Source organism: Alosa sapidissima, chromosome 19 (assembly GCF_018492685.1).
Source record: "Alosa sapidissima isolate fAloSap1 chromosome 19, fAloSap1.pri, whole genome shotgun sequence".
NCBI lineage: Eukaryota > Metazoa > Chordata > Actinopteri > Clupeiformes > Clupeidae > Alosa > Alosa sapidissima.
The window spans coordinates 14,926,348-14,953,609 of NC_055975.1; the positions used below are offsets into that span (position 1 = coordinate 14,926,348).

The 27,262-nt window shown below is 43.6% G+C and overlaps 1 protein-coding gene across 1 annotated transcript; it reads right to left on the reverse strand.

Moving 5' to 3' along the window:
* Window positions 1-1,036: 1,036 nt before the first annotated feature.
* LOC121692895 (MAGUK p55 subfamily member 5-A-like) lies at window positions 1,037-26,283 on the reverse strand. Its single transcript, XM_042071917.1, has 15 exons — window positions 26,121-26,283; window positions 15,084-15,186; window positions 12,971-13,569; window positions 10,492-10,700; window positions 8,305-8,382; window positions 7,604-7,753; window positions 7,178-7,339; window positions 6,743-6,823; window positions 6,322-6,505; window positions 6,064-6,135; window positions 5,827-5,898; window positions 5,293-5,460; window positions 4,739-4,941; window positions 4,353-4,463; window positions 1,037-4,006 (listed from the first exon to the last, which is right to left on the reverse strand). Exons 3-15 carry the CDS (start codon window positions 13,374-13,376, stop codon window positions 3,830-3,832), a joined length of 2,073 nt encoding a protein of 690 aa, XP_041927851.1. The 5' UTR covers window positions 13,377-13,569; window positions 15,084-15,186; window positions 26,121-26,283; the 3' UTR covers window positions 1,037-3,829.
* Window positions 26,284-27,262: the final 979 nt, after the last annotated feature.

Here is a 27,262-nt window from a genome sequence, read left to right on the forward strand (position 1 = left end):
AGGGTAACAAAAGTTAAGTTTAGAAGTTTAGAAATTTCAGTTTAGAAATGTACAAACAAATTTAAGTCATAACACTTCTGTTGTTGTTAGGTAAATACATCTGTTTCAATGAGGAATAAAAGATGGACCATAAAAAGTCCAAAAAGAATAAAGAAGAATGAAGGAAACAGTGCTGTGTGTCAGATGAAGACATGGTACAAAGTGGGTGGTGGTGAAATCAATCCAGTGACAGTAAAAAGAGAGGATGTAGAAAGCCGAGATCTGTGTAGAGCCCTTGTCTTGCTCTCTTTGGCTCACACCATGGTGTGAAACGCTTAGTCAAGGTCTCAGCCATTTCAAATTCCGGGCTATTAATAAACCGGAGATCATTAAGTCACCATAAATAAACCTCAATTTAGTCTGCTTCACTATGTCATGCATTTCTGATGTATACCTGAGACGATAGAGCAAAGCTCAAGCAAGGTCAAGGTCAGAGGCTCCTTTCCAGTGGGGCACATAGGCCTACGACAGAAATACCTACTTGTACTGTGAAGATTGTGTACATTTTGTCTCATTCTGCCAACCGCAGATACTGTTAACAGTATAGGTATGAGATTTGCCATCACAGAAGGGTAACAAGCTAGGATTTAGGTTTGGCAAGGGTTAAAGAGCAAAGTTTGGCAGAGCTTAAGGCAGGGATCTGAGGTGGGGCTAAGTGTGGGTCGGGGATTTCCCTTCACTCTCTGAGCCAGTTGCCAAGAACAACCAGGGTCCAACGTAATCTTTATTAAGGTCACAAGTAGGTAGCATAAGCAAATGTGTTTTCTTTGTAATGTATTATAATCAGGAGACTCTTTATTTGGTCTGCTATCGTGCCTGCACCTTGAAGTTGCCATAAATGAAAGAGTCGACAAAGTGAGTATGTTTTCAGCAGTTTAACCACCAGCAACTAGACAATAACCCTTCACTTCATGTTGTATTGCAACTGCTAGCACATCTGTATGGTCAATTGAGCAGAATTAACAAAACAAATATAAAGAAAAGACCATACAAAATGTCTACCAATCTCGTCTTTAATTCACTTTGATAATTCATACAAAAATTCTCAGAGAAAAGTGATTTATTTTTTCATACAATAACTTTACATTCATTAGTTCTACTTCCAGTTAATTGGCATGTATCTACATCACGTTTTTTAAACGAGGGTGTGGTTAGATATGCTTGCTGGCATTTGGAAGAAGACCTAAAACAAACAGTTTAAGAAATCAACGCAGGTAGTCATGGAGGTTTGCATCATGTGAAAATCATGGTGGATGCTAGAAAATTCAAGAAGTGAAACTGTAACACATTGTATTGAAGACTTGATTCAACTGTGATGTCTGTAGCGAGTTAAATTAGTGTGTTAAACGACGTGTTGCTTGAGTGGTCACACAGTGACCAAAATGGCTCACAAGACTGGACATTAACAACAGGTGGTGTGTAAATGTAGTCTCACCTTACAAAGGCTAGCAGCAACCATCAACTTTTACAACTACTCCAGAGGAGCTCTATAATTGTTGCTGGGTGTCTGCTCTGTAGATCAAACCCTGATCAAATCTGGAGTGAAACTTCAAAAAAGGAATTCGGAGTAGCCTTCTCTCTTCTGGACTCTGAACCCCAAAGAGAGCTGAAGAGTTGAGGGTCAACTCCCTCTACGCACACCAGAGGGAGCTCCTAACCCCACTCCTGAAAGAGTCCAGGCTTCATCATCATTGTGCTCTCTGTTGATAGTGCAGTATGGCCAGTGCGCCTACGCTTATCTTGTCATGTACATCTGTGGGCTCTCTCAGGTAGCCATGGTCACCATCCTATTCATTACATTTCAAACAGGAAGAACTGTAGTGTGCCAGAGCAAAATTAAGGAGCACACCCCTTTCTGCAGTGGAAATGTCTACTGAACATGTTTACCACGCAGGTCATTTTGTAAATACACATTATTACGAGCTAAGAGGAACATAAAAGAAAGTAATATACTGTGGAACTCCTCGAGTTCGGCTGTTTCCAGTGTATCCATTCATTTTTGCAGAGATAATACAATAATACTTTCCCATAAATGAGTGAAAGTCCCTTGTCTCTTGTCTGTATATGCATATATGCAATGCCAGTTATAGTTAAGTGTCACTACTGCCACACACTCTCGCTCATAGACACACACATCAACCCGCACTCGCAAGCACACTTCTAAAAATAGTGAGATTTTTTACACTCAAGTCCTAAAAGTCCATTATAATTAATTTAATTTTTCTCTCTCAAATAACAGAAGGGGAACTATAAACAAAACACTGACAAAAAAGAAAATCACAAGTTTAAATGCACGATTCTAACATGTAGTGAAAATAACATTAAAAAGACAAACATAGAAATTGGAACTCTATCAGCATGAAACTCATTAAATTACAAAAACCACACAAACTCCAAAAGAGAATAGTGTCAATTAAAGGAAATGTACATACACGCCATAATATATACTTTTTCGTATTGCTGTAAAATACTGATGGTTACACATATATGAAAGAGGCATTTGTTTAAAAAAATGAAAGAGAAAGCACTTTTCCCTGAAGTCTTGCTGGCATGAGCTCCGGCTATGACCCTGGCTGAAGAACTGGTTGGCGTTACTAAGGCCAGGTGGACAAAACGCGACGCAGAACCAACACAAGAGGACCAGAAAGACACAAACCGTCAGCTCTTGTTCTGCAGAATCATGGAAGAGAATGGATGTGACGTGACAGGACAGGACAGGGCAGGGCAGCCGACTCTCCTCGTGTCCACCTGGGTCTGCAGAGATGCGATAATCAAAGACTTCCCGTCTCGCTCACTCCACTGTTAAGGTAATAGCCAAGCCAATCAGCTGTCTTTCCACTGGCGACTTCATGCTCCTTCAACAGTTCGGTTGGCTGACGGGGACATAGTGTTCAGTGAAACGCTTCACCTCTCTCCACAGAGCAGGGTGAACACACCAGCCTTGCTGGTAAAAATCATGATTTCACATAAAGAATGAGGAAAAGAACAAAGATGCGAGAAAAACAAAGAAAACAAATTGTGAAGAAAAGACATCTTCCCTCCGACTGTAGTGATGCCAACAGCTAATATTTCTGTCTTCAGAAAGAAGAGTCTTCAGAAACCATTCAGTTAGCAGATATATGTCCACCATTATCTACAGTCACAGCGGTTCGGTGCGTTAATTATTGGGAGTAAACACACATAAACTTATGCAACACACGCAACACAAACACACACACACACACACTCACTTCGAATCAGGCCACAGTAAGTGGAGCTGTGCAACTACTCCTTGAACATGTAGTAGAACAACCTTCATCCTTATATAAAAAAACCTTCCAAAAACGTTATATATAAATAACTCTCAAAGTCCATTCTACTGCTGCTAACAAGTGCTGGTACAGATATACTTCTTACATCATTTCTGGAATGTGGAGTTAATTTAAAGAGAGACGTCAAGATCAGATATAAAATCATGCTGTCGGGGAGGAGTCTACGGAGGTGCAGGTAGCCACACAGGCCACACGGAGCGAGCCAGGTGAGTGAGCTGTGCTTATTCTATGGCTGCTAAACCACAGACATCTCAAAGCTAGTCAAGCTCACTCTCCCTTTCTCCCTCTCTCCATCTGTCCATCTCCTCACCATGACAACAGCATAGGAACAGTGGTCTTGAATCACAGCTTGTGTTTGCATGGGTGCGTGCGTGCATGCCAGGATGTGTCAATAAGTATGCTTCAAAGTAAGAGAGAGTGTGTGCGTGTGTGTGTGTGTGTGTGTGTGTGTGTGTGTGTGTGCCACGGTGCAGGAGGCCTCAGCGCAGCCAGGACGAAGGCACCCACTGCGGCTCTGTGTCCAGCTTGTTGATGAAGCGCAGCAGTTCCTGGTAGGCCTTGTCATGGTCCGTGTTGACGATGGCAGCGTCAAACAGGTGCCCGTAGTTCTGCTCCATCTCACGGGCCTTCTCGATGATGTCCCGCAGCTCCTCGGGCTACCGGAAAGAGATGGAGGTGTTTACTCATTTAGTAGTGTTAGTAGTGCAGATTTAGTCATTGTGGATCTGAATCCTTTAACCAGTGGAGTCAAATTGAGATTTAAATCTCTTTTCCAAGGGCGCTCTGGAAAAACTAGTATCTGATGTAGAAAATGGCATCAATGTTGGAATTATCTCTATAACAGGAACAGGTTAATGAACAGGTTAATGTTGACATACTGTAGTGTGACATACTGTGTATAGTGTACTCATAGGATGTTGTTCTGAATGTGTAGAAACAAAAAATGGGAGAGGATTAATTACTGAAAACATGTAAATCTGATGCAGATGTTAAAGAAAGTACCTTAGGGTTCCTGTTGTCTTTTGTCAGGAGAGCACGCAATCGCTCTTGGGAGGGTGGTGCGATGAATATGATGTACGGCTTCAGGTCTGAGCTTCGTAACACCTTCAGTGACTAAGAGAAAGATGAGACCATCAACATCATTGATGAGACCATCACAATCACCAGCACCAGCACCACCACCACTCTTCTTGTGGGTGTGGTGAAAGGATACATGACACTGAAGACGTTCTGAGAAACTGCTCACCCTCACCTTACTTGGCTAATGCAAACCTGTTAACTATCAACCAAACACTGCAGTGACTGTCATTTATAGCTTGTCACACCAGACAAAGACACCAGTCAAAGAAAAATGGCTCCTTCGCCTGTGTCTGTGTGTCTTTCCTCACCTGGGTGTGCAGGCAGAGGATGCAGATCTTCCCTGTGTTGATGATCTGCCGGACTGAGTCAGTGCTGGTGCCATAGAGGTTCTTCTCAAACTCGCCGGACTCGATGAACTTCCCTGCGGCGGCGTCCATCTCGAAGGCCTGCCGCGAGACGAAGTGGTAGTCACGTGCGTTCATCTCCATGTCCCGCCGGTTACGTGTGGTGTCTGTCAGGTAAGGGATCACAGCACCATGTCTGGTAAGACTGTCTTTATGTCGTTAACACAGCCATCTGAATTTAAGCAACGTTAATCAATTATTTTAATTTTGTCGCACAACATTCTGCATCGCCAGAGGTTATTTCACCTGTAATCAATGAACTACATTTACAGTACATGGTCTCTTGTTGCTAGTAACCCTATATGTGAATGGGGCTTAAGGTTACATTGCTCATACAAGCATTAAATGCATGAATGTAGAAGAAAGCTAATTAGCTTACAAAGATAGATAGATACTTTATTGATCCCGAGGGGAAATTCAAGACCAACACATGCTACCTCCATCCCACACAAACTTACGTGGGACTGCTCCTCCAAATCTGTCTGGCTCACTGGTCAACAGTCTCTGCCTCAGTTCATTCTGACCGCAGTTGGGAGGGCCAATCAGAGCGATCGGTCGCTTCCTATTGGCTGGCTGGTGGTAGAGCGCCATCTCCTCATAGGTCAGAATTTCCTCATTGTCGTAATCTGCATATAAAAAAAGGAACACGCTCTCCTAAATTATTTACTTCTGAACAGTATTTGTATTAAGTACTGTATTTAAACACCTCAAATTGCACTTTTTACCCTTTTATCTCTCCATCTATTTATTAAATTATTTCTAAATCCTTCTTTATCCTTTATCCTATATGAATAGTTTCTGCACAGAAAAGTTGAGCAGCTAAATGCCATTTCATTATATGTTTTAAAACCTCTAAAACCTTTTAAAAATCTCTATGTATGTGAGAAACAAAAATCCTTAAATCCTTGAATGCACAGACATACAGTACAGTAGTAAATAATGTTTAAAATTTCATTGGCTGGGTATTTACTGTAAAGTTTACAGCTACTCACCATCATTTCTGTTGGCATTGTAGAGGAGCTTCTTCCTCTTTTTCTTGTTTTTCTTTGCACACCACAGCTTTCCTGAGAGGGGAAGAACAAGAACAAGTCTACCGAAACTGCATAGCATGGTATGCAAAGAGAGAGGGTGAGAGTAGAGAGAGAGAGAGAGAGAGAGAGAGAGTAGAGAGAGAGTGTGTGTGTGTGTGTGTGTGTGTGTGTGTGTGTGAGTGAGTGAGTGGGACTCACCTGACTTCTCAGGTTCTTTATCCTCTTCTATGGTCTGTTTCATGGCTTCTCTTTGCTGCTGGAAGCTCTTCCCTATCAGATAAGGAGGGACAGTGTAGAATAAACAATAGAGCAGACACCGACTCACATATACTGAGAGTGGATTAATGACAGCTGCAGAGCTTCCAGGTAGCTTATGGGCTCATTCTTTGCCTACACAAGAAGCATGTGAGTGTGTGTGTGTGTGTGTGTGTGTGTCCGTGTTCCACTCTGTAGTACCTGGCACCAGGCCCGCTAGCGGCTGGTTGTCCTCGTCGCCATCCCTGTAGGCCTGCCACCAGTTGGGGTCGTCCTGGCTGATGATGTGCAGGATGTCCCCCTTCTGGAAGCATAAGCCCAGCTCGCGGCACGGCACGTACGGGTCGTCAGACGGGTCGTAGTCAAAGTGGGCCTTCACGTGCACCTGCAGCACCACGCACACATTACTGAACACGCTGGACATCACAATGCAAATGCTTGATGATAGTGATACTATTGGGAATGTGAAGGATTAGATATGCAAATGATGGTGGCATGTCTCAGTAGGTCAACAGTTTTGTTTCCATCGAGCGTATTTCCTGAGAAACTGATAAAAAACACGCAAAGAAATACAAAAGTGACGGGGAAAAAATGTCATGTACAAGGGAGCCTGTGCACTTACCACAGTCTCTTTGACAGGAGGAGGAGGTTTGGTGTGAGGACTGGGGATCAGCACAAAGGTCAGAGTGCCATGCATCTCCGCCTGTACAGAACACACACACACACACACACCACAGATAAGATGTTCACTCAGGACAACGCATTCACATACATTCAGTACACGGACATGCTGACTGCACTCAAAACAACACATTCACTCAGACCAGCTTTTTACAGTTTCTATACTTGCCTTGCAGTGGTCACCATACACTAGGTTACACCAACACAGTGCTTACGTAGCTCAATGAACAGACTCATGTTCCATTAACAACATAGTGCAAACAGATGTATAGTGTATATAATCTTTTTTTGTAAAGCAAAGTTTTTCCGGATGCATGTGTTTACTACACAATCTGACGGGCTTCGATCGGCCTGTGAGGCTGGCGGATGTGCTCACCAGGATGTCGAAGACCTCGTTGACGTCTTTGCCGCGGATCTCGACTCCGTTGATCTCTAGGACCTCGTCTCCCTCCTGCAGCAGGCCGCTCCGCTCGGCCGCACCGCCCTTCACGATGCGGCTGATGATTACGCTGTCCATATCGTTACGAACCGTCGCGCCCTGATCATATCAGCACAAATATGGGCAAAAAAGATAGACTGAATGGTAACAGATCATGACACAGCAGAACTTATCAAAACCTGTCCTCTGAAGAGTACGGACTACACACAGTCAGATGTTTGCATGCCGTGTGAGTAACATATCAAAGAATGTCAAATATTCTTCCCTCCATGTGCTCTTATCTCCAAACGCTTGTGATCTGATTAGGCTCAACTAGCCAGAGTAGCTGAGGTATGTGATTTGACTGTGGGAAGTGAAACCCACCAGAGGAATGTCTCTGGCCTTTTCTATGCGGACGATCTTGACCGTCTCTCCGCCCCACTGCGTGAGGTTCTCACACTGCCGGTCCTGATAGCTCGCTGGCTCCAACTGCATCTCCTGCTCAGCTATGCCGTCATGGGCCAGCATCAGAGCCTAACACACAGGGGAAGGATGCAGAGATAGATACAGTTAGCAACGAGTTATCACAACAAGGCAGCATCATTGATATTGTAACATGACTGAAACCGGGATATAATCTCTACAGTTATACCAGCTTATTTTTTTTATGAGTTACTATTTTTATATGTGTTACTATTTAATTATTATTTATTTAAGTAGAAATAGCTAACTGCTACAATATGCAAAACAAATGTTATGCTGTGAAAAGAGGCACACTAGCCAAGGGTCGGAGTGCAAACTACAGGATTTAAACACAGCTTTTCTGACTAATGGACCCCTCTATGGTAGGAGTTAAATGGCCTCTGCATAAAAGCTTTATAAACAACTGCTTTTTGTATTTGAAAACATGGATAGAGTGCAATTTTGCAATTACAGGAGATATAAAATATCCAATAAAACACAATTATCAGAACACAAAACAAGGTAACCACAGGGAGGCCAGTGAGACCAAAAACAGCACGGGCCAGTCGGGCACAACAAACATGCATGGAATCACTGCCAATGGACACGACCTGGAAACTGACCTGGAAATTAGGGGAGGAGAGCAGGGCATTGAGTTCCAGGCCCTCTTTATGTTGGGTGGACAGCAGCATGGACTGGACCTGAGAACAAAAAGGATGGCAGGACTTAGGACTGTGCAAGGGTTTCATAAGGACTAGTGACTGGTGACCAGTCACTGTGGTTCTCTATTGGCAATATTGTACTTGCTACTTGCTACATAAAGCAAAAGGCTGCCATACCACTGTAGTACTAGTGGTAATATCCAAATATGATGGAGTCCATGTTGGAAAATATGTATGTTCATTCATGATAAGAAGTCAAATTTGACATCCCACATTCAAAACAGACTGATAACCATGATGAGATTATTAAAGTTTTGAATCAACACTTTCGCACTGTGGACATTTATTATTAAGCCATTCTATGTGGCCAATTTCAGCAGCCTTTGGACCAGAGAAATTCTGGATTATAAACTATGCTTAATGCCTCTCAGTAAATTGTTGAAATGCTTCAGTAACTCTCTGCCTAAGTATCCATCTCCATAAAAGCATTTCCATTCATTCTTTTTTGTATTCCCAGAAAGAAGAAGGCCTGCAGATGGAGCAGCAGTGTCATGATCCTGACACAATATGAGGCAGATAAGGGGAACCCACAGTGCTCCAGGAGAGGTTGTGTCCTCAGCATGGGTGACAGCGGTCAAGGGAAGGGGGCAGGGGGAGGGGTGGTGTGTTTGGGGTGGCCTGACCAGTGGAGGGGAGCCACTGGCCGTCATCTGCTGGGGCTAATCCACCCGCCTCCCGCATATTACATATGAATGGTAATCCAAGTACATGTTGTAATCCAATACCATTCGCTCCAATAAGCAGAAGGAAAACACGGGGGCTCTGCACACACATGAACATATTTCAGCTTGAGCACTTTGTCCAGTCTCAAGGAGAAGTGCTAAACACACACACACACACTCCAATACCTGTATGTACAGAGAAGAGATCTCGCCATTGTGTTTGGAGAGAGGCATTCCGGTCAGTGAGTTTTCGGCACTAATGAAGTTTTGTAGCACAGTGAACGTTTGTGTGGCCCCATTATCCCGCACAGAAACGTGGAGGGACGAGCACAACAAGGACAAGTCTATCTGGCTCTCATTAGCAGACCGTTCCTCCAGCAAAGAGCCCTGTTCTCTTAGGGAGCCGCTCATTAGCGGAGCACACAGTCAGGATTCATTAGCACTAGCGGTGGATGAACGTCCACTGATGTATATTTAGAATGGAGCCGCTCAGAACAGTGCGCTGGACCGGGATGGAGACTCATGCATCATGGGACCCTGAGCCGCAACATATCACATGAGATCACTGAGTGCAGAAAAGGGCTGATGTCATAGGAATAACTCACTCGGAAACTTTAGGCATTTGGCAAAAGGCCAGTGGTATGAAGTGATGCACTGGGCATGGGCACCATGAGTGAAAATGGTTTTACTGATTCATTGCTTCCCAGGGTTGTAGATAGCTGTGCATCTAGGCGTTCACTGAAGAAGAGGCAGTTCCAGAGGTCAGTTTGGTTTGCCTCCAGGCAGTTTCAGCTTGTATGTGCTCAGGTGGAGCACTTATCAAAATACAAAATCCCAAGCAGCAAGAGTGGTTGAATTTGCATAACCACTAATGACAATTAAAACTAGGTGCTGGCAGGTGCGGAAGCTTCATCAGATATGTCAACAAGGTGTGTTTCCTGGGCATAACACTGAAGAGCTTCTTACTGACTCAAGACAAAAGAACAAGCAAAAAGGATGAATTTTTCACGAGGGGATGAGTCAGCTCAATCAATGAGTTGACATTGCAGTCAGGTCTCTGGGAATCTGACCCGCCGCTCTGGAAAGGGTCATGATGATACACAGCAACAGAGCAGCATAATATGACAAGAACCTGGAAAGTCAATCAATTACAACCCAAAACCCCTTTACAGTGTATTTGTTTGTTTGTTTAATTTAAAGCCAATTCCGTAACTAAGGCTATTTAATGGCCAGAGCACTGTGTGTTACAGAAACTTAAATATGTTTTTTAAAATCTATGCTAATAAGATATTCTAAAACCTTCAAAGGTGGGACCTTACTAAAAACATCAGCTATAGAATTTTGATGATAAAATTGTTGTCTTTTGGTTTTCTTTACAGTGTATATAAATAAATCACTGCCTCCGTGCCGCTGGTGGAGTGGCTACCTCGTGCGTGAGCCCCTGGGCGCGCTCGGTGAGGGGGAAGGGCGGGCTGGCGCGGTGCATGTGCTGGGCCACGGCGTTGTGGATGTTGAAGGCCTTCTGGAAGTCATTCTTCTGCACGAGCTGCAGGACTAGCTCCACGTCCTCGCGGCTCTGCTCGTCGCCCAGGCAGTGCTGCACCTGCTTCAGGGAAAGCAGCAGCTCCTCCAACTCTGCAGGGGGCGACACAAGCACGCAGGCATGAACATCTGAACATCTTACTCTACTGGCATAATTGTCTCTTTAGGCATAGATATTAGAAAGCTAGATACCGCATTGTCCGTCAAGTTCTATTTGGCATACGCAAACGCGGCCGCCATGTTGCTGAGGGCAACACCTTTACTGTCTACACCTGTCTGATTTCCAGTCAGAGACACATGTTTCTCCATTGGCCTCCAGTGATTGTTGCCCCCACCAAGATGGCGGCGCTATTTATGTACGTTCTGGAGCCCAATGCAGTGTCTAGCTTTCTAATATCTATGTCTTTTTGGGGAAATTTCTTTCTGCGTTGACATAAGGCATTGCATGGCACAAGTAAGACACATAACAGGCAAACCAGCTCCTGGGTTTGCACCTGACTCTGAATTTCTTAAAATCTGAATAGCATTAGATCTACATCTGAACAGAAACTATAACTCAACAGTATCTTCAAAACCCACTGCACAATGCAAAAGCATAATTACAGAAACATAATGGTTTTGTTTGGGTGATGCAGCCTCTTCTCCCCCCAATGAAAGGCAGTCACCTGCATTATCTTAGTGCATCATTTCTCCGCACTTCTTCAGAGCAACCTCTAGACTAAGCCAGGCAATTAAAAACCAACACAGAATCAAACCCTCCCTTTTCATTTAAACAACATGCAGGGGGGCTGTATTTTAAGCAAACGTTAAGTTGCGTGCAATATACATAATTACACATGGCTTGTAGTACTAATATACAATCAGAAAGTCTTACCTGAAAAACATCACAGAGCCTATTTGTTCTCATTCTCATCTGTTGACCCTCATGCAGAAGATAATGGGAGGTGATTGTGCATCTAAGAATCTTATTACAGCTGCTGAGTGGGAGCTACGCATAAGCTAAAGCAAGGTGTTTGTCTACCGGACATCAACTAACTGTCTCCACACTGCCTGACTTTAAACAGTGAAAACACACTTGTAAGTTTGTAAGGTTCCTGAATGTGTTCACATTTTACTTCTTGTTCACCATTCCACCATGTTTTAGGGTTTTTAGCATGCTAACATGATTTTTCCACAATGGTGTTAAAAAGTGCGAAACATGGCAAGAACAGGGTGAGAAGAACAAGGGGAGGAGCAGTGTGTCCAGCCAGGACTGGAAGATTTTATTAGTGTTCCTTAATTAACTGCCTCCCATTCATGCCCCCCCCCCCTCTTCATCCAACACCCTCCCCCCTTCAAATTCCAAAAGCGTTTCATCACTCTTTCATTAAAAGCATCTCTCTCTCTCTCTGTGAGCCATTACTTCTGTTTAGTTGAACAGGAGGGAAGTGTGTGGTCACTACTGTAGGAGTTCAAGAACTGAATGAACAGAATGAAGCACAGAAAAGGAAGACACAGAGGTAGAGAGAAGGAAGACACAGAAGTAGAGAGAAAGAGAGCACCTGCTAGGGCCCACCTCCCTCCGTTTAATTACCGGTTTCACAATGCATTCCTCAATACCTGATGAGTGAGCCCTCGCTCACAAACACTTCACTCCTGTGGCACAGCCCGGGCGAAGGAGGGTGGCCACTTTAGAAAGCTGTGTCGTGAAAGTGACTGACTGAGAGCATGGCTAGACAAGCAGTGCACATGTTGGCTCTTTCAGAGCAGCGCTGTTCCAAAATGTTGTCAAGAATTTGTTTAGCCCGCATTCAAACGGGCACAGTAGGTTTCTCAAGTGTCAACTGAATAAATATTGACAACCACTGGACTGCCAAAGAGGACTTTTTTTCTCATCTTTGACAGCCATGTTTTGTGTAGGTGCCACCACAATGAACTACTGGCAGTGCCATTTTAAATGTAGAGAAAGAAGTAGCACTCATGGTATTTAGTGTGGGCCTATGATATTCAGTGTTGGCCAGAATAAAGTTACTACTCTGATACAAGAAGAGAAACGCAGTGATGAAAAGCCTGCCATGTACCCAACCCCTACAGAGAGGTTAACCAACCATCTCATCCCACTCTAAGCACCTAGCCAATCACATGCTCTCCTCTCGGGCAGCAGGCCAGGGTAAGTCCCGCAAACATTCATTAATTCAATTTTACTTGTGCCTTTCCTTTGCATAGCAACGTACCATGGAAACAGGACAATGATCAGTGAGGGAAACATTTCCCTAAGTCTCTGTGCTATATCCAAACAGCCTGCAGATGCTTTAACAAGAAACCGATACCAGTGATAATATGCAGACAGGCAAAGTCTTGACAGATGTGCTTCTGAGACTCACCTAGTAGTGTAGGGGGTCCTCCCAGTCCCTGCAGGGCTGCCAGCGGCCCTCCAGGACCCTCGATAGGGTCAAACGTGGGGTTGTCGATGCCCACCTTGGGGTTCTGCGCCAGCTTCTTGAGGCGCATGGAGGCGTTGAGGTCGAGCTCCTGGCGGGTGCGTCCCTCCTCCTCGCGCCGCCGCCGGTCCTCCTGGTGCTGCCGGATGCGCTCCAGCTGGGCACTGCGGCGGATGGGCAGCGTGCGCGCGCCCAAGTCGCCCGGGCAGTCCACGGCCATCTCGCGGTGCCACTGCTGGGGCTCCTCGGGGCCCTCGTGATGGCGCCCACCGCCGCCAGTCTGACCGTCACCGCTGCCCCCTCCGCCCGAGTCGGTCACGTGACCGTTCATGTGGGAGGTAGTCATCATCCCCCCAACCCCCCCCCCTCGCGGCTGTTGCGATTGCGGCTGCTGCTGGTGTGCTCTTGCGTTAGGAGGAGGATGTGGCAGTCATGATGGGGACAAGCGAGGGGCAACACACACGCTGGCTGTCCGTCACAGTCTGTGGGACCAGCCTTAGGATGTGCTCTTGCAAAAACACACTCACAGATCACACCGGCACCTAAACAAAATGATCAGAGGAAAGCATTAGAACAAAAAAAGTTTCCTTCATTAATTAATGTATTTATTATTATTATTATTTATTTAATCTATTTTAAACCAAAGTGCCTTTGCTTTTCTTGCATTTATATAGCTTGATCATAAGGTTGACATTTCCTTGACAATACCCATATTGAGGTTCTGGAAGAGTTAATCTAGCCCCAAACTCCATCTAAGCCATATAACAGCTATGCACTCACTGTCATGTCCTAGTTTTGGAATTTTCACTGTTTAAAGGTGAGAGCAAGTCCAGACCTCCATTTTATCACTTTGAGTCACTGATACTGACACAGAGTCTGTCTCAGTGGTGCTGGGTATTAATGTCCACTGCATCAATGCATCGCAGCCTGAACTGACACCTTTGCCTTTTGACCCCTGACCCCCATAGTCCTGCATCCTCCACATGGCCTGATATTGTTACCAATCCAAATTTTATGGAGCTCACTGACCACCCACCTTGTGTCACACTGATATATGCAGCAATGAACCCACCCACCTCTGCAATCATCTCACAACTGACCACACTGTTTGTCTGTCATTGTAAATTCATTTTCTGTGGCTCTTCAAATCTGTACTACAAACAACATCACTTAAGACTTTTATTTAATATCCACAACAAGATTGACTATACATGCCTTTTTTTTAAGTATATTTTTTGGGGCTTTTTATGCCTTTAATGACAGGACAGTGGAGAATGACAGGAAGTGAGTGGGAGAGAGAGTCGGGGTGGGATCCGGAAAGGACCACGGGGCGGGAATCGAACCCGGGTCGCCGGCGTACGGTGCAGGTGCCCCAGCCAGTTGCGCCACAGCTGGGGCCTATACATGCCTTTTTATGGAAGGAGGACAGTTGAGTGTCATTTAACTCATGCCATGATACCTCATTCTATACTGGAAAAAAGAACCATAGAATCCTTACGGCTGTTCCCAATAGTTGTTTATGTCTCCCACATCCTCCCTCAGTGCCCAAGAGGCTCTGCCCCAGCCATGACTCACAGCTCCCCCACAATAGATAACCTCTGACCAAGTCGCATTCCTCAACCCCCCCCAAACACACTCACACACACACAATTCTTTTCAACTGCCTAAATATAGCCAATATACAGTCCTAATCTCACTAGAACAGTGGCCTAGAAACACACACAAAGTCAGACAGCAGCATACACGTTGGCCTCATGGTTGTCTTATCACTGATCCAATCCTTTCCTCCCTCAGGACTGCTACTCTCCCCTCTCTCGCTCTATCCCTCACAGTCATAGTGCTGCGCTCCATTGTATTGCGGCTCCACTCCTCTCCTATGCGCCACTCTCACGGCTGCACTTGGGAGATTACTGGGCTGTGACTGCCCTGCCTGGCCGTTGCCATGACAACTGCTCAAAGGGCAGGGCATCCCAGGCCCTGAGAAAATAAAGGGGAGAGAGAGAGAGAGAGAGAAACACACACACAAACACACAGAGAGATCAGGGCAAGAACTTACCCGAGTCTCACCCTGCTGCACCTTGGATCCAAAGATGTGCGGTGTGTGACCAAGCCCTGCTGGTCTGGTTTTGGGAAAGGGAGTCTCCAGCTGAATGAACCTCCTGCAGGGAGAGAAAGAGAGAAAAGGAGAGAGAGAGAGGGAGGGAGGGAGAGAGAGAGCGAGAGAGAGAAACAGAGCTAGGGTCAGACACACAGCTGGGGCTGGCAATAGCATGTACAACGCTGGCTGGAATACAGTGGACATTGACCTGAAAATTGAGAAAATGATATGGTGCACATTCACTGCAGAAATTCCAAATAATCAAGGAAGCAACCTTTTGTGTAATGACACAACCAAAATGTGTTTGGAATATGCCTTGTGTGTAGGGCTGTCACTTTTGTGAAAAAATCCTGTTCGATTTTTGAGACATAAGTGTTCATTGAATCGATTGTAAAATCGATTTTTTATGTACGTTTCCATTTTCAATGCCAAATATAGGCCAATCCACAAACAACTGCATTAGGACGAACGTAAAGAGGGCGCTTGTAGACGCAAGCCAGCAATATTTCTGATGATTTATTGGCGTGAAGTTTCGTGCACAATGACAAACGGAAGTGCAACATTCTCGAAAACCAGTAAGCCGAGTGGACTGCCATTACATCTGACTGCAGGCTTCAACGTAGCTGTGTCGGTGTTTACGATTAGAAATGTCAAACAAATTTCGCCTACGTAGAACTCGATTGCACAGTTTGCGTAGCCTACCGCTTTGTTCTTCTCCATAGTTTGATATACCAAAAATCTGAAGTACTTCCACATCGAACTTCTCAAGTTATTAGGGTCTATCACTCGTCTCTCTACATGTCGCACAGGTTGATCGCGTTGTCCTCCATTTTTTGGCAAAACACGAGCAGCACAGCAGCTGATTGAAACAGCTGTTCCCGGTGCGTAAAATTGGTGGGAATTTTCTTATTAGCTTTCGCAATGCTTACTGCACTTCGGAATTCTTTTATATTCTTATATTCTTGTTTGTGAATTTTGTTACATCTATCTTTTTTATTTGTTTATTTCGTTTAAAATTAATAGTGTAAATATTTGGTTAAAATCGATTCCCTACTTGTGTGTTTCTCCATCTACATACACCAACAACATTTATGTCCCATAGGTTCGGCTTCAAGATATTTTGTGAAAATCTTTGCAGATCAACAACCATTACCAACTGAGTAAGCTAAACACCAGCATCAACAAAATCCCATCAACCAGAGAAGCAAACCGGTCAATCCACATGACCCCTATGCAGAGGAAGAGCAGATGATGGACAAGTAGACAGTGTACAGGACTTCACTTTCATAATAATGTAGACAGAAGAGAACTCGGGCCTTCTCTGCAAAAATGTATAACATCCAGGAAAGGGCCCCAGCATTTCAATGAATAGTTCACCAGTAAATTTATGTGAGCTTTTGCGCCTGTCAGTGTGGGAGACACAAGACACAACAGTGAATGAGGAGCTGCTCATAAAAACAGAGATAAAGAGAAAGAAAGAAAGAAAGAAAGAAAGAGAAGAGAGAGAAGAAAGAGTGAGATAGAGAGAGGAAAGAAAAAAAGAAAGAAAGAAAGAAAGAGAGAGAGAAAGAAAGAGAGAAAGAGAGAAAGAAAGAAAGAAAGAAAGAAAGAAAGAAAGAAAGAAAGAGAGAGAGAGAGAGAGAAAGAAAGAAAGAAAGAAAGAAGAGAGAGAGAGAGAGAGAGAGAGAAAGAAAGAACGAAAGAGAGCAAGAAAGAGAAAGAGAGAAAGAGAAAGAAAGAACGAAAGAGAGCAAGAAAGAGAAAGAGAGAAAGAGAAAGAGAAAGCAAGAAAGAGAAAGAGAGAAAGAGAAAGAGAAAGAGAAAGAGAAAGAAAGAAAGAAAGAAAGAAAGAAAGAAAGAAAGAAAGAAAGAAAGAAGAGAGAGAGAGAGAGAGAGAGAGAGAGAGAGAGAGAGAGAGAGAGAGAGAGAGAGAGAGAGAGAGAGAGAGAGAGAGAGAGAGAGAGGACATCTGGCTGGCTTCAACGGATATGTGCAGGTGTGCTGGCGCGGCAGGCTCTGGGGATAGTGGAGATTCCAGCAACATCACAGACACATTCACACTCTCTCTGCTGCCTGGCCACTGCTCTGGGCTCCAAGCACCACAGCCCCATCAGGCAAATCTCAGGAATGCAAACCAGCAAAAGGAACTGCATTCTTCAGCTGAGTGGACCTGCATAAGGGAACTACTGTGAGGGAGGCAGGGAGTGTGTGCATTGATGACCACTAAATAACTGGAAGATAAAATGCTTTGAGTCCCAACAAGGACAGGAGAACTGAAATACCTTCAATGGGAAGTATGAGAACCGAATGAAAGTATACCCTACTCTTGTTACAAGTATCCTCATTATCAATTCACTTTAATTTAATTTAATTTAGGAGATTCATAATTCAGTCAAAATGCATCTAGCCTTTGACCAGCCTTACTACTGTAAGGTCCATTCACACTGAGGCTAAATAGCAATATCAAAGTCAATATTTGACTGATTGCAAGCTGCATCTCTCTTGACAAACTACATTATCTCTAGTAGACAGGTTGGCACCATGCCGATAGGACACATTTTCCCATAGTCAATATAATAAGGAACAGAGGAACCAACTATTTGTCATAACAGTTAACAGCTTCCAATAGTATAACCTTGTAGAGTAACCTACCCAACACTCAGCATTCTGAGTGGCATGTGGAAAGGAGCTTAAATAGAGTTTTTACAGTCAAAAGATCCATTTTCATATGGCTGACAGCTTAGGCTAGGCCTTCATGTGGAGGATCTGGAAATTGTTCTTGATTCACATTTTGCTAATTGCACACACGCACACGCCAATACCCTGTGGTTAAGGAGCATGCTGAGCACTGTACTACAGAGGGATTACTCATCACCCATTACTACAGTCCAGTGCCAAGGCCCTGCAGGGACAGTCGTTTACCATTGCACTCTCTAAAGAAGAGATCAGTCACTCACTGGTCCACTATTGCTAGTCATTAACCTCAGGTCAATCTCCAAGTACATCCGCTCAGGTACATCCGCTCAGCGGTGGAACTATGTTAACTGTGAAGGGGAACACCCTGACTGGACCAGATCTTTACTTGTTGTGTCAGTTTACACACCACCAACACACACATTCTCTCTTTCACACTCACACGTACAATGCTTGTCCACGTCACACACACACCATGATCCTGGGCTAATCGCGTCTGGCAGGAGCATCCCCTACCCCCTCTGACTGCTGCAGCAGGCAGAGCAGTGATTGGGGATCAAGTCCTTGACCATCTGTCTCTCATGAGCTTACACACACACACACACACACACACACACTCTATTCATCGCTTCCGTATGTCTTCTGTATTTGTAGTAATTTCTCATTCTTTCATAGTGATTTATGAAATTATGATAATATTAAGTCATGATGTATGAAGCACAAATGTGAAAGCATGTTGTTTTAAACAGACAGATGGAAGTGTGAGCTCTCACACACACACACACGGAATTGGGATGGTTTATCCGTCCATGCCTCATTCATGCCTGACCAGTAATGTTCACCTGCTGAGACTATGCTTAAGCTTAAGTGTTCCACCTGTGTGACCAGATGAGAGACTGATACGGACTGAATTTAGATGCATGCGTTCCGATTCCAGTGCTTTGTCAACACTTACCTGCTTGTGAGTTTGCCTAACAGACATTTTGCTAGATGTTTAATGTACAGTGGTGCCTCTGGAACATTAAACAACTCTGAACAAAACTTTACCCATACACCCACATCTACCCACACAAGTCTACTAAAATATACTATCAAACTCAAAATCAAAGTCTATCAAACAAGTCTAATATTAATACAAGTCTCTTACATTGCCAGTAACTTAAGAGGAAGGTGCCACGGCATATAAATAAAGCAAATCAAGGAGAAAAATAGAAATCCTTGACCTAGAAGAGTCCTTGAAGAGAAATACCTATGAAATCCTTGACCTACAAGAGAAATAAATCTCCAGTGTGAGTGTAACTGGTGTTACAGAGGAAACAGGCTAGTTTAACCCTTAGAACCCTAAGCTGTTTTTAGGGCATTTTCACTACCTTTATTCATCAGAATTTATTCTGGTCATTGTAAGTACCACACACACATATTATATATATATATATATATATATATATATATATATATATATATATATATACAGTCTAGGCTATACAGATCTGCCATCATTTCATGTATTAGTACTAGCATTGATTTTATTTTGATTTTTAAACAATTAAAAAATAAAAAGCGTATTATAAAAATTCTTATATTTCGACATGTATCTCCCCACAGCAAGCTCATAGCTCTACATGCATTTCATGCGTGTGTAGGGCAGACTGTCCTGAAACGGGCAATATAATTGCCATGTTGGAGGGATACTCTGGGGCTGAGCAATTTACAGAAATATGTGGTGTGTGATTAACAGAAATAAATGCCATTTTTTTATTTGGTGATTTAAATGACCTTTCTGCGCTCCATATCTGTGACACGAACTGATCTGACCTGATTTGACCCGAGGTTGCGTGTTAGTCAGCGTGTCTATGGTGTATGAACTCATAATGATTCTCAACTTTTTACTGGATTGCCATGAACAAAGTAAAGGCAAAAAAGCTGTTTCTTTGTTGAACAAATTGGGATGCAACGTGAGCCTTGAATTGGATGCCATGCAGGAATTTGCTAGGATCTCAAAACCGGATTATGAACATGCTTTGCCATAGAGAAACACACGATAGTGTTGGATTATGCTTTGCCACAAAAAACAGACAAAAACGTGGGGTAAGTCCAGCAATATGAAGTTATTATTTTGCTGTCACTTTGTTTGTGTCACTTCGTAGTTATTATTTTGCTGTCACTTCGTCACCCAGAAGGATGTACTTGGTATCAAATGATAGCTCTGAGTCTCCTCTTTCATCTGACATGCGTGGCATATCTATCCGATCACGGGTCCGCGAGTAATTCAAACGAGAGTAATGGGTGTGCGGCGTTGGTTTGTGTTATTATTGCGTTATTATTTTGCAGTCACTTAGTCTGTTTTTATAAGCCAGAAGGATCGATATACATGGTACCAATGGATAGCCCTGTGTCTCCTCCTTCATCTGATATGCTTGCCATATCTATGCGATCACGGGTTCGCGAGTAATTCAAACGAGATTAATGGGTGCGCAGGTGAACGCAGAGATGTATAGACTGTAAATATGTTGCAATTTGATTTAATTTCATGATTTTTTTTTTTTTTTATACTTGATCGTACAGACAAGTGTGTAGTCTCTTTGGAAAGCCACACTTCCGCTCGTCATGCAATAAAGGTTTCATCTTGCTGCGATGAACAGATCCGGAGCAATTTAACAGAGAAGAAAGGGTGTGTTTTTTGACGCACTTTGAGTCAATCGGGTTCTAAGGGTTAACCAGCCTGATTCCATTAGAAATTAAATAAGGATTACAAAAATGGATGCGGGAAAACCGAAATGAACTGGACCACAGTACTATCAACACCGTAAACTGCAAAGAGGTTCTCTACAAAGCCTGATTGTGGATCTGCTGACTAACATATCTGTCAGTTGAGGCATATACAGGGTCAACAAATCCATCAACAACTTCCCCATGCAGGTTCAACAACAACAAAAATGAAAATAAAATGAAGGTCACTGGCAGACTGAACAAGTGTAAAAGAAGGAAAGTCGCCTGAATGCAGAACTGAATGCCTGAAGGCATTCGCGTGCACCTCCTGGCCACTGTTTAGTTTGTTTATTTCACTGTGTAGATGTGGGTGTGTGAGTGTGTCCTTTGACCTGTGTGTGTGTCCGTCACTGTGGAAAAGAAGCAGAGGAGCGTTATCTGCATTCCAGCAGCCTCACTCTCACCAGGAGAGAACATTCCAGAACTCATAGAGTCGATACACGTACCACCATGTACCAGGAGAGGGAGGGAGGTAAAAGACAGAGCAGGGAATATATATGAGAGAGAGAGAGAGAGAGAGAGAGAGAGAGAGAGAGAGAGAGAGAGAGAGAGAGAGAGAGAGAGAGAGAGAGAGAGAGAGAGAGAGAGAGAGAGAGAGAGAGAGAGAGAGAAAGAAAGAGAAAGAGAGAGAGAGAGAGAGGAGAGAGAGAGAGAGAAAGAAAGAGAAAGAGACTGAATACACCGGAGAGAATGAGAGCAACAAGAATGTAACAGACAAAGCAGACAGAATGCAAGAACGTGAAAATTCCAGACACTGAGAGAAGAGGTCAGAAAGTAGCCGAGGGAGGAATGGCCCCTGGGATTCCAAAGTGGACAAAATGCCTCAGGTAGCTCAGCAGGGGGAAGCAACATGAGGCGTCAGGTCGAAAAGGCCTTACAGCATGAGGTAATGAGTGAGGCAGGCCAACATGCTGGCGTGCTCGTCTACCTACCGGATCAGCCAAAGAAACATGAACAATTCCTGCTGCCTACTGCTGCCGAGTCTTTCCAGAGTACACTGAAGGTCATGGTTAATGTATAACCAGTGAGAGACAGCAGCCCTGTCAGGGCCAATGAGAGAGGGCACAGAGGAGCGAGTAGACTCGTACACAGAGATCAGACAAGCAACACAGTGACGACACAGAGGTCTCCACCACAATTGCTGTGACACCACGGAACTGCTCAGACTCTCCTCTGAGTAACGTATAGCCTATTTTCACTGACCCCGTGTACGTACAATCTCCAAGTGAGTTTTATCCGAAGCTATCGTGCATATTGTGTTTTTTTCCCTCCTGCAATGACTAATTGAAAAGATCAGCTGCAACGAAACGGAGCTGCCCCAGCCTGGCGCGTCATTAGCCCCACATGAATATTAAGAGGTGTGATGGGCACCACCGTGGCCTTGCACGCACCTCATATACCTGAACCAGTTCCTCTTTCACCTGAGCCTTAAGATTATCTGAGGACATCAGCTGCTCAGTCTAGAGTGCTCCCTACATGCCTCATACATGGGAGCCATCTACCCTCAATGCACTGGTACACTGGTAGCTGGTATAATGCCAGCTGCCCTTAATGTGAGGTCATATGACGGCTAATGCACTTGATGTGGGAGGTTATCTAAGGGCTACTGTAACCATGCGGGGAAACCATTAGCGCTTTTATTCTTAGAATGGGATTATGTGCAGATCCATATCAAGGCTGTATGATTAATTTTGAAGTTTATAGTTGTACTCAGTGAACCATGACCACCATGACAAAAAAAGTAGGCTACATTATATACTTCAGGCCAGGGTAGGCTTTTATAACAGTTTGGCTGCAGATATTATGGATGTTTGATAACAAAACAATACAAATGATGAATTGCAGGACAATTCAAAATGGAAAATTCCTACAGCACAGTCACAGTAGTGCTACAGCCACAGCAGAACAGATATTTTCACTCTTCACAGTAATTTTGTCTTTATTACAAATACATTATCCATCTTATCCTAGCCGTCAAAGTTCATCAACCACCTCAGAACTACCCACCACCTCCAACTTGCACACAGACAGCACTGCACCAACACACTCTAGTCACTTCTTGTGGATGTCTGCTGGGCTGACATGTGGCATATGTCCAGTAAGAGCAATAAACTCATTTATGAAAGGTTACGTAGATAGATAGATAGATAGATAGATACATTATTGATCCCCAGGGGAAATTCATGTGTCTGATTTTTAGGTTTCGATAATACTGATAGAAGCAATGATACTGACAGAAGTACAAAAGTCACACATGTGCAAGTAGACTCATCTAAACATTATAATAAAATGAACATTAACTGTACTAAACACAACAATCCTGCCATTACCCACAGGCCAACATAACTTCAGCTCATAATTTCCCCATCCTCCAACCTCAAGCCATCTTTTCCTCTCTTACAGCAGGTTCGGATTCATTGAGACGGGGAGGACTTGTCACTCTCACCAGATGTCTGCAGAGGCCAGATGAGAGTAGTCGCTTCCCGTACTAGACAGCCATCGAAAAGAACAAATGGCTACATTCAGGCTTTCGCTGAAGAGCCTCAATCTGGGCACATTCGAGTGCCTTTTTCACATTCCTCAGCTGGGGTCCCACCAAGCCAGCCATGACCGAGCTGCAGAGAGAACAGATCTCCCTGCACTCAGTGGGTCTCCGCTGCTGCGGTCCGCACAGCGCTCCGGGGTCAAAACAAGCTGGGACCTCCCGTGAGCTCAGCGGAGCCAGTAATTAGAGTTTCCAGCCACTGAGTTTAGCCCAGCATTAGCCGTTTGATTGAGTAAAGTCTTGACAGTAATAAAGGCATGAGGGAATCTTGGGTGCCCGGGGACAACACTGCTTGTTCCTGACCTGAAGAGGTAATGAGAGGACAGACAGGGAAAGCCTGGTCTAGACAGCAGAGAAGGTCCAATACATACATACAGGGGGTTCTGCAAATATGAGGGGAGAAATAAAGAAAATGGAGGGAAAAAGGAAATGAAAAAGAAAATGCAAGCATAGTAGTGGATCAAGTGAAATTCGTTGAAAGCAAATGAACTGTGGAGGCTAACATCACCATGACAACAAGACAAAGGCCACTGATAAAACACCAGGACGAGTCAGGGCTGGATCAGGTAGAGCATTGGTGGTAGGTGTGCTAAACAACACAAACCCACATGGTTTCATCTTGCATAATGTTTGGGGGGGGGTGTCCTTTGATATTTTCATGGCTTCAAAACCCCTACAGTATCATCTTCCTGTTCTTTGAGGTCATTCTGATAAACTTACCTAACCCATCAGCATCAGATATGGGCTGAAATGCTAGGCCAACAATGACGATAGCAAAAGATGTTTGCTGACTGCCAGCCATGCATGAATCCAAGGAACATGCTGCCAAAACATGGGAGTAGGCAAACAAGACCACAGAGGAGCTTTTTAAAAAAAAAAAAACTGCTGACCGGCTTTGAATATACACTTCCATTTTATTGTGGCACCATCAGGCTTTGGTGTTAGCCACTGACTTGAGCTGACTGTGTGCTGAATGAGCATTAGCAGAGCAGACCTCTGCAAAAGGCTTGCGGCTATCACAGGACTTGGTGATACAGGAATAGGAAAATGTTTCTATGATGGCCTGATCAACACTAAGGATTTGGATTTAGAAACCTAATGGCCATAACCGGTCATGTTTTGCCTTATTAACTGGATACACTAACTCTAAATGAGCCCAAAAACAAGAGTTTTCACAACCAGTACTGGTTTGCGAAAAATCTCTTGTTTTGTTGGTCTCTTTTAACTCATTACCCCTCTGGACAACCCCTCTTTTTCATCTTTCTCTTTCCACCTTAGCGACCAGTCGGTCCAGATATGTCCTGCAGGGGCAGAAAGTCACCAGAGTAAACATGGAAGACACATGATTCCACAGCCAGACCAAATTAGAACTTTCACGCAGGGAGTCAGTGGTGGAAAGATGAGACTGGGTGAGTCAGAGGGGAGGAGAGGGGGGAGAGGGGGAAAGAGAGAATGGCAAATTGCACAGATGTCAGGGCTTCACTCTGACTCAGCATAGAAGTCTCTTGTGCATCACAGCCTCAGCCTCTAGTCATGGGACCCCTGAGGGTTAAATGGAAAACTGTGCCAAAAGGTGTGCACTGAAACTGGTACACTTTCAGTGATGGTTTATTTGCAAACAATCTCAGGCATGGATCCAGTACAGTGTCAAAGTAACAACTGTAACTTTCTGAGGAGGAGATGGAGGAGATCTGCAAGTGATAGAAGCCAGGGCCACATGGAGTCACCTTATCTTAACAAAGCACAACATGAGATAAGCCTGATAACTGCAGTAAGGCACTATCTAACTGTAACACTCACACTAGTTTCAGTAAAGTCACAATGCGTTGTGTAATGCACAAAGCTCCAGACTGTCTTTCTCCACTCGCCAACTCTAAGGCTTAGGTATATGTGCCCCAACTATGAAACGGTGATATGCACCGTCAACAACAACATTGGGATCTGTGTGGTAAACAAAAAGTTGAGCAAAAAAAAAAAAGACTTGATATGTAAACATTACGATGATGTTGTTATGCCCTTATGAAAGAGATGAAGCGTTCCCTATGATGAAGTGTAACAGAAGACGCCCATTTACTTGAAAAGTTCCCGTTTATCATATGGTCCATTATCATACAGGATCGAGACGAGTAATGAACACGCACATAGCTATCTGAATAAAAGTTAACGTCACTTTCCGTTCCGGTCATCAAATTAGATTACTAATTAACTGTACTAATGTTGCCAGTAACTGTGTGTTTGCATATTTTTGTTATCCATCATCTATCGTTTGACATCTATCGTAACACGGCATGTGGCGTTGCAGGTCTATTCTAATCAACAACACCAGCTAGCGATAAGCTAATTTACCTTCCACTTGACAAGACGCTGTTCAGTGAAATTAAACCAAACCCTACTATTACAGTGTTATTGTCCCAGATTGATAACATTTAATTAAGTTTTGTGTTGAGCTGCCTACAAGCTTCGCCTAAACAACCACACGAATACGTCCAAGATCCACAATAATACAAAACACAAAAACAGTCCAAGACAAAGCTAGCGCAACATTAGCTGACAATAACGTTGGCGTACAATCCTAATCAAAGCAACAAGTTGCACGAGCTAACCTAGCCAGGATAGCTAGCATAAACGATTAGCCATTTCACACAACAGAACAGAACAGAAAAAGTTACGCCCTAAGTGCGACATTTCTCAGAACTGGATACTGAAAGTACTGGAAACCGTGGAGAACAGATATTTCTCACAGTGATGTCACTGTCGCTTAATTTAGTTTTAATTGTGGTGAACATTTGACGGCGAGACATTTAAAAAAAGAGTATAGGCCCCAGGCACTTCACAGGCTAGGAAGCTAACACAGTTTTCCCTGCTTCCCAAGCTAACCTAACTTAGCATTAATTCACTACGGTGGTTTCCCTGGTTTCATATACCTGTTGCACAGAACAAACACAGCAGAAATTCACGACTTCAAGAGGAGTAGCTAAATAGCTTACTTGATATGGTAAAAGTCCCGTCAACTCAGTCTTGAATTAGTTCTTCAAGACGCACCTGCGGTCAGTTGGAAAACACATTTACTTTGTTTCCTATGGGGACAGCATTCCGGTCGCAAATTTCGCAAGCTGTGTGGGCGCCAATAGTAGAGTAGCAGTGCTAGTGCACGGCTCCATAGCGCCTCTGCAGCCTTCTGTATGTAAGGACGTAAGCGATTGGAGAGCGATTGATAAAGCAAATTGAGCCACTTTACACCCAAATAATGAGTCATTGGATGAGATTTTAAATACATGCGCTAAACTAGATGAAATCTAAGAAAATGTCAAGGCATATGCCTATTTATAACTGCAGTAAAAGAGGAAATATTATACAGTGCTTAAGTTCATAGCTCATCCTATTAATTAATGTAATATTGTATGCAAAAAACTGAGTTTACACAATATGTCTGCATGCGGAATGAATATTTTATTTATAACCAGTTTATAAAAATAAAATACAAAATAATTTTGAAAGAAACCAAAACAGGAAGCAAACCAAAACAAACAAAACACTGTACAGGATATTCATATGGTACAAATGAAAATAATAAGACAAATAAGTACAGTTATGTACAATGTAATCTGCTCCCTCTGATACATCCTTTCTTTAACATCTGTACATAAGTTTTCCTCCATGTCACAACACTGACATAACTCTTGAGCAAGTAGTACTCAATCAGATCTAAAAAGTTCATTCATTCTTTTGGGTAAGCGGTGAACATAACACCCATCAGCAAACAGCATACAATTTATTGTTAAATTATTTTGTTGGACATTACAAATATTCATGTTTTGGGGAAAGGCCCCTGATTTTTTTTGGAACATTCTTCATACCTGGCCAAAAAAAGTGACACAATGCATAGTACGTGTATGACAGAATGGACAAACACACTCACACACACACAATTTCATTTTGGAGTAATGAACAGACATTCAGAGAAGAGATCAGAAGAGATCTGTTGGTCCACACAAGCACAGTACACCGTCATTGAGATATGGCAAGCATACCAGTGCAAGTTACCAAAATTTCCATGTCACCATGAGAGATATGCAAAATCTTTAGAAACTTCTTTACATGACCATAATCACTGTGCAGCCTTCCAAAT

What these genes read in the sequence shown, in the direction of transcription:
- LOC121692895 (XM_042071917.1), bottom strand. Translation starts at nt 13,376, where the DNA reads ATGATGACTACCTCCCACATGAACGGTCACGTGACCGACTCGGGCGGA. An exon ending in ACGAGGTCTTCGACATCCTG is followed by an intron (nt 6,824 to 7,177) that starts GTGAGCACATCC and finishes TGTTCTGTACAG; the next exon opens with GCGGAGATGCATGGCACTCT. An exon ending in CTCCTGTCAAAGAGACTGTG is followed by an intron (nt 6,506 to 6,742) that starts GTAAGTGCACAG and finishes GTGGTGCTGCAG; the next exon opens with GTGCACGTGAAGGCCCACTT.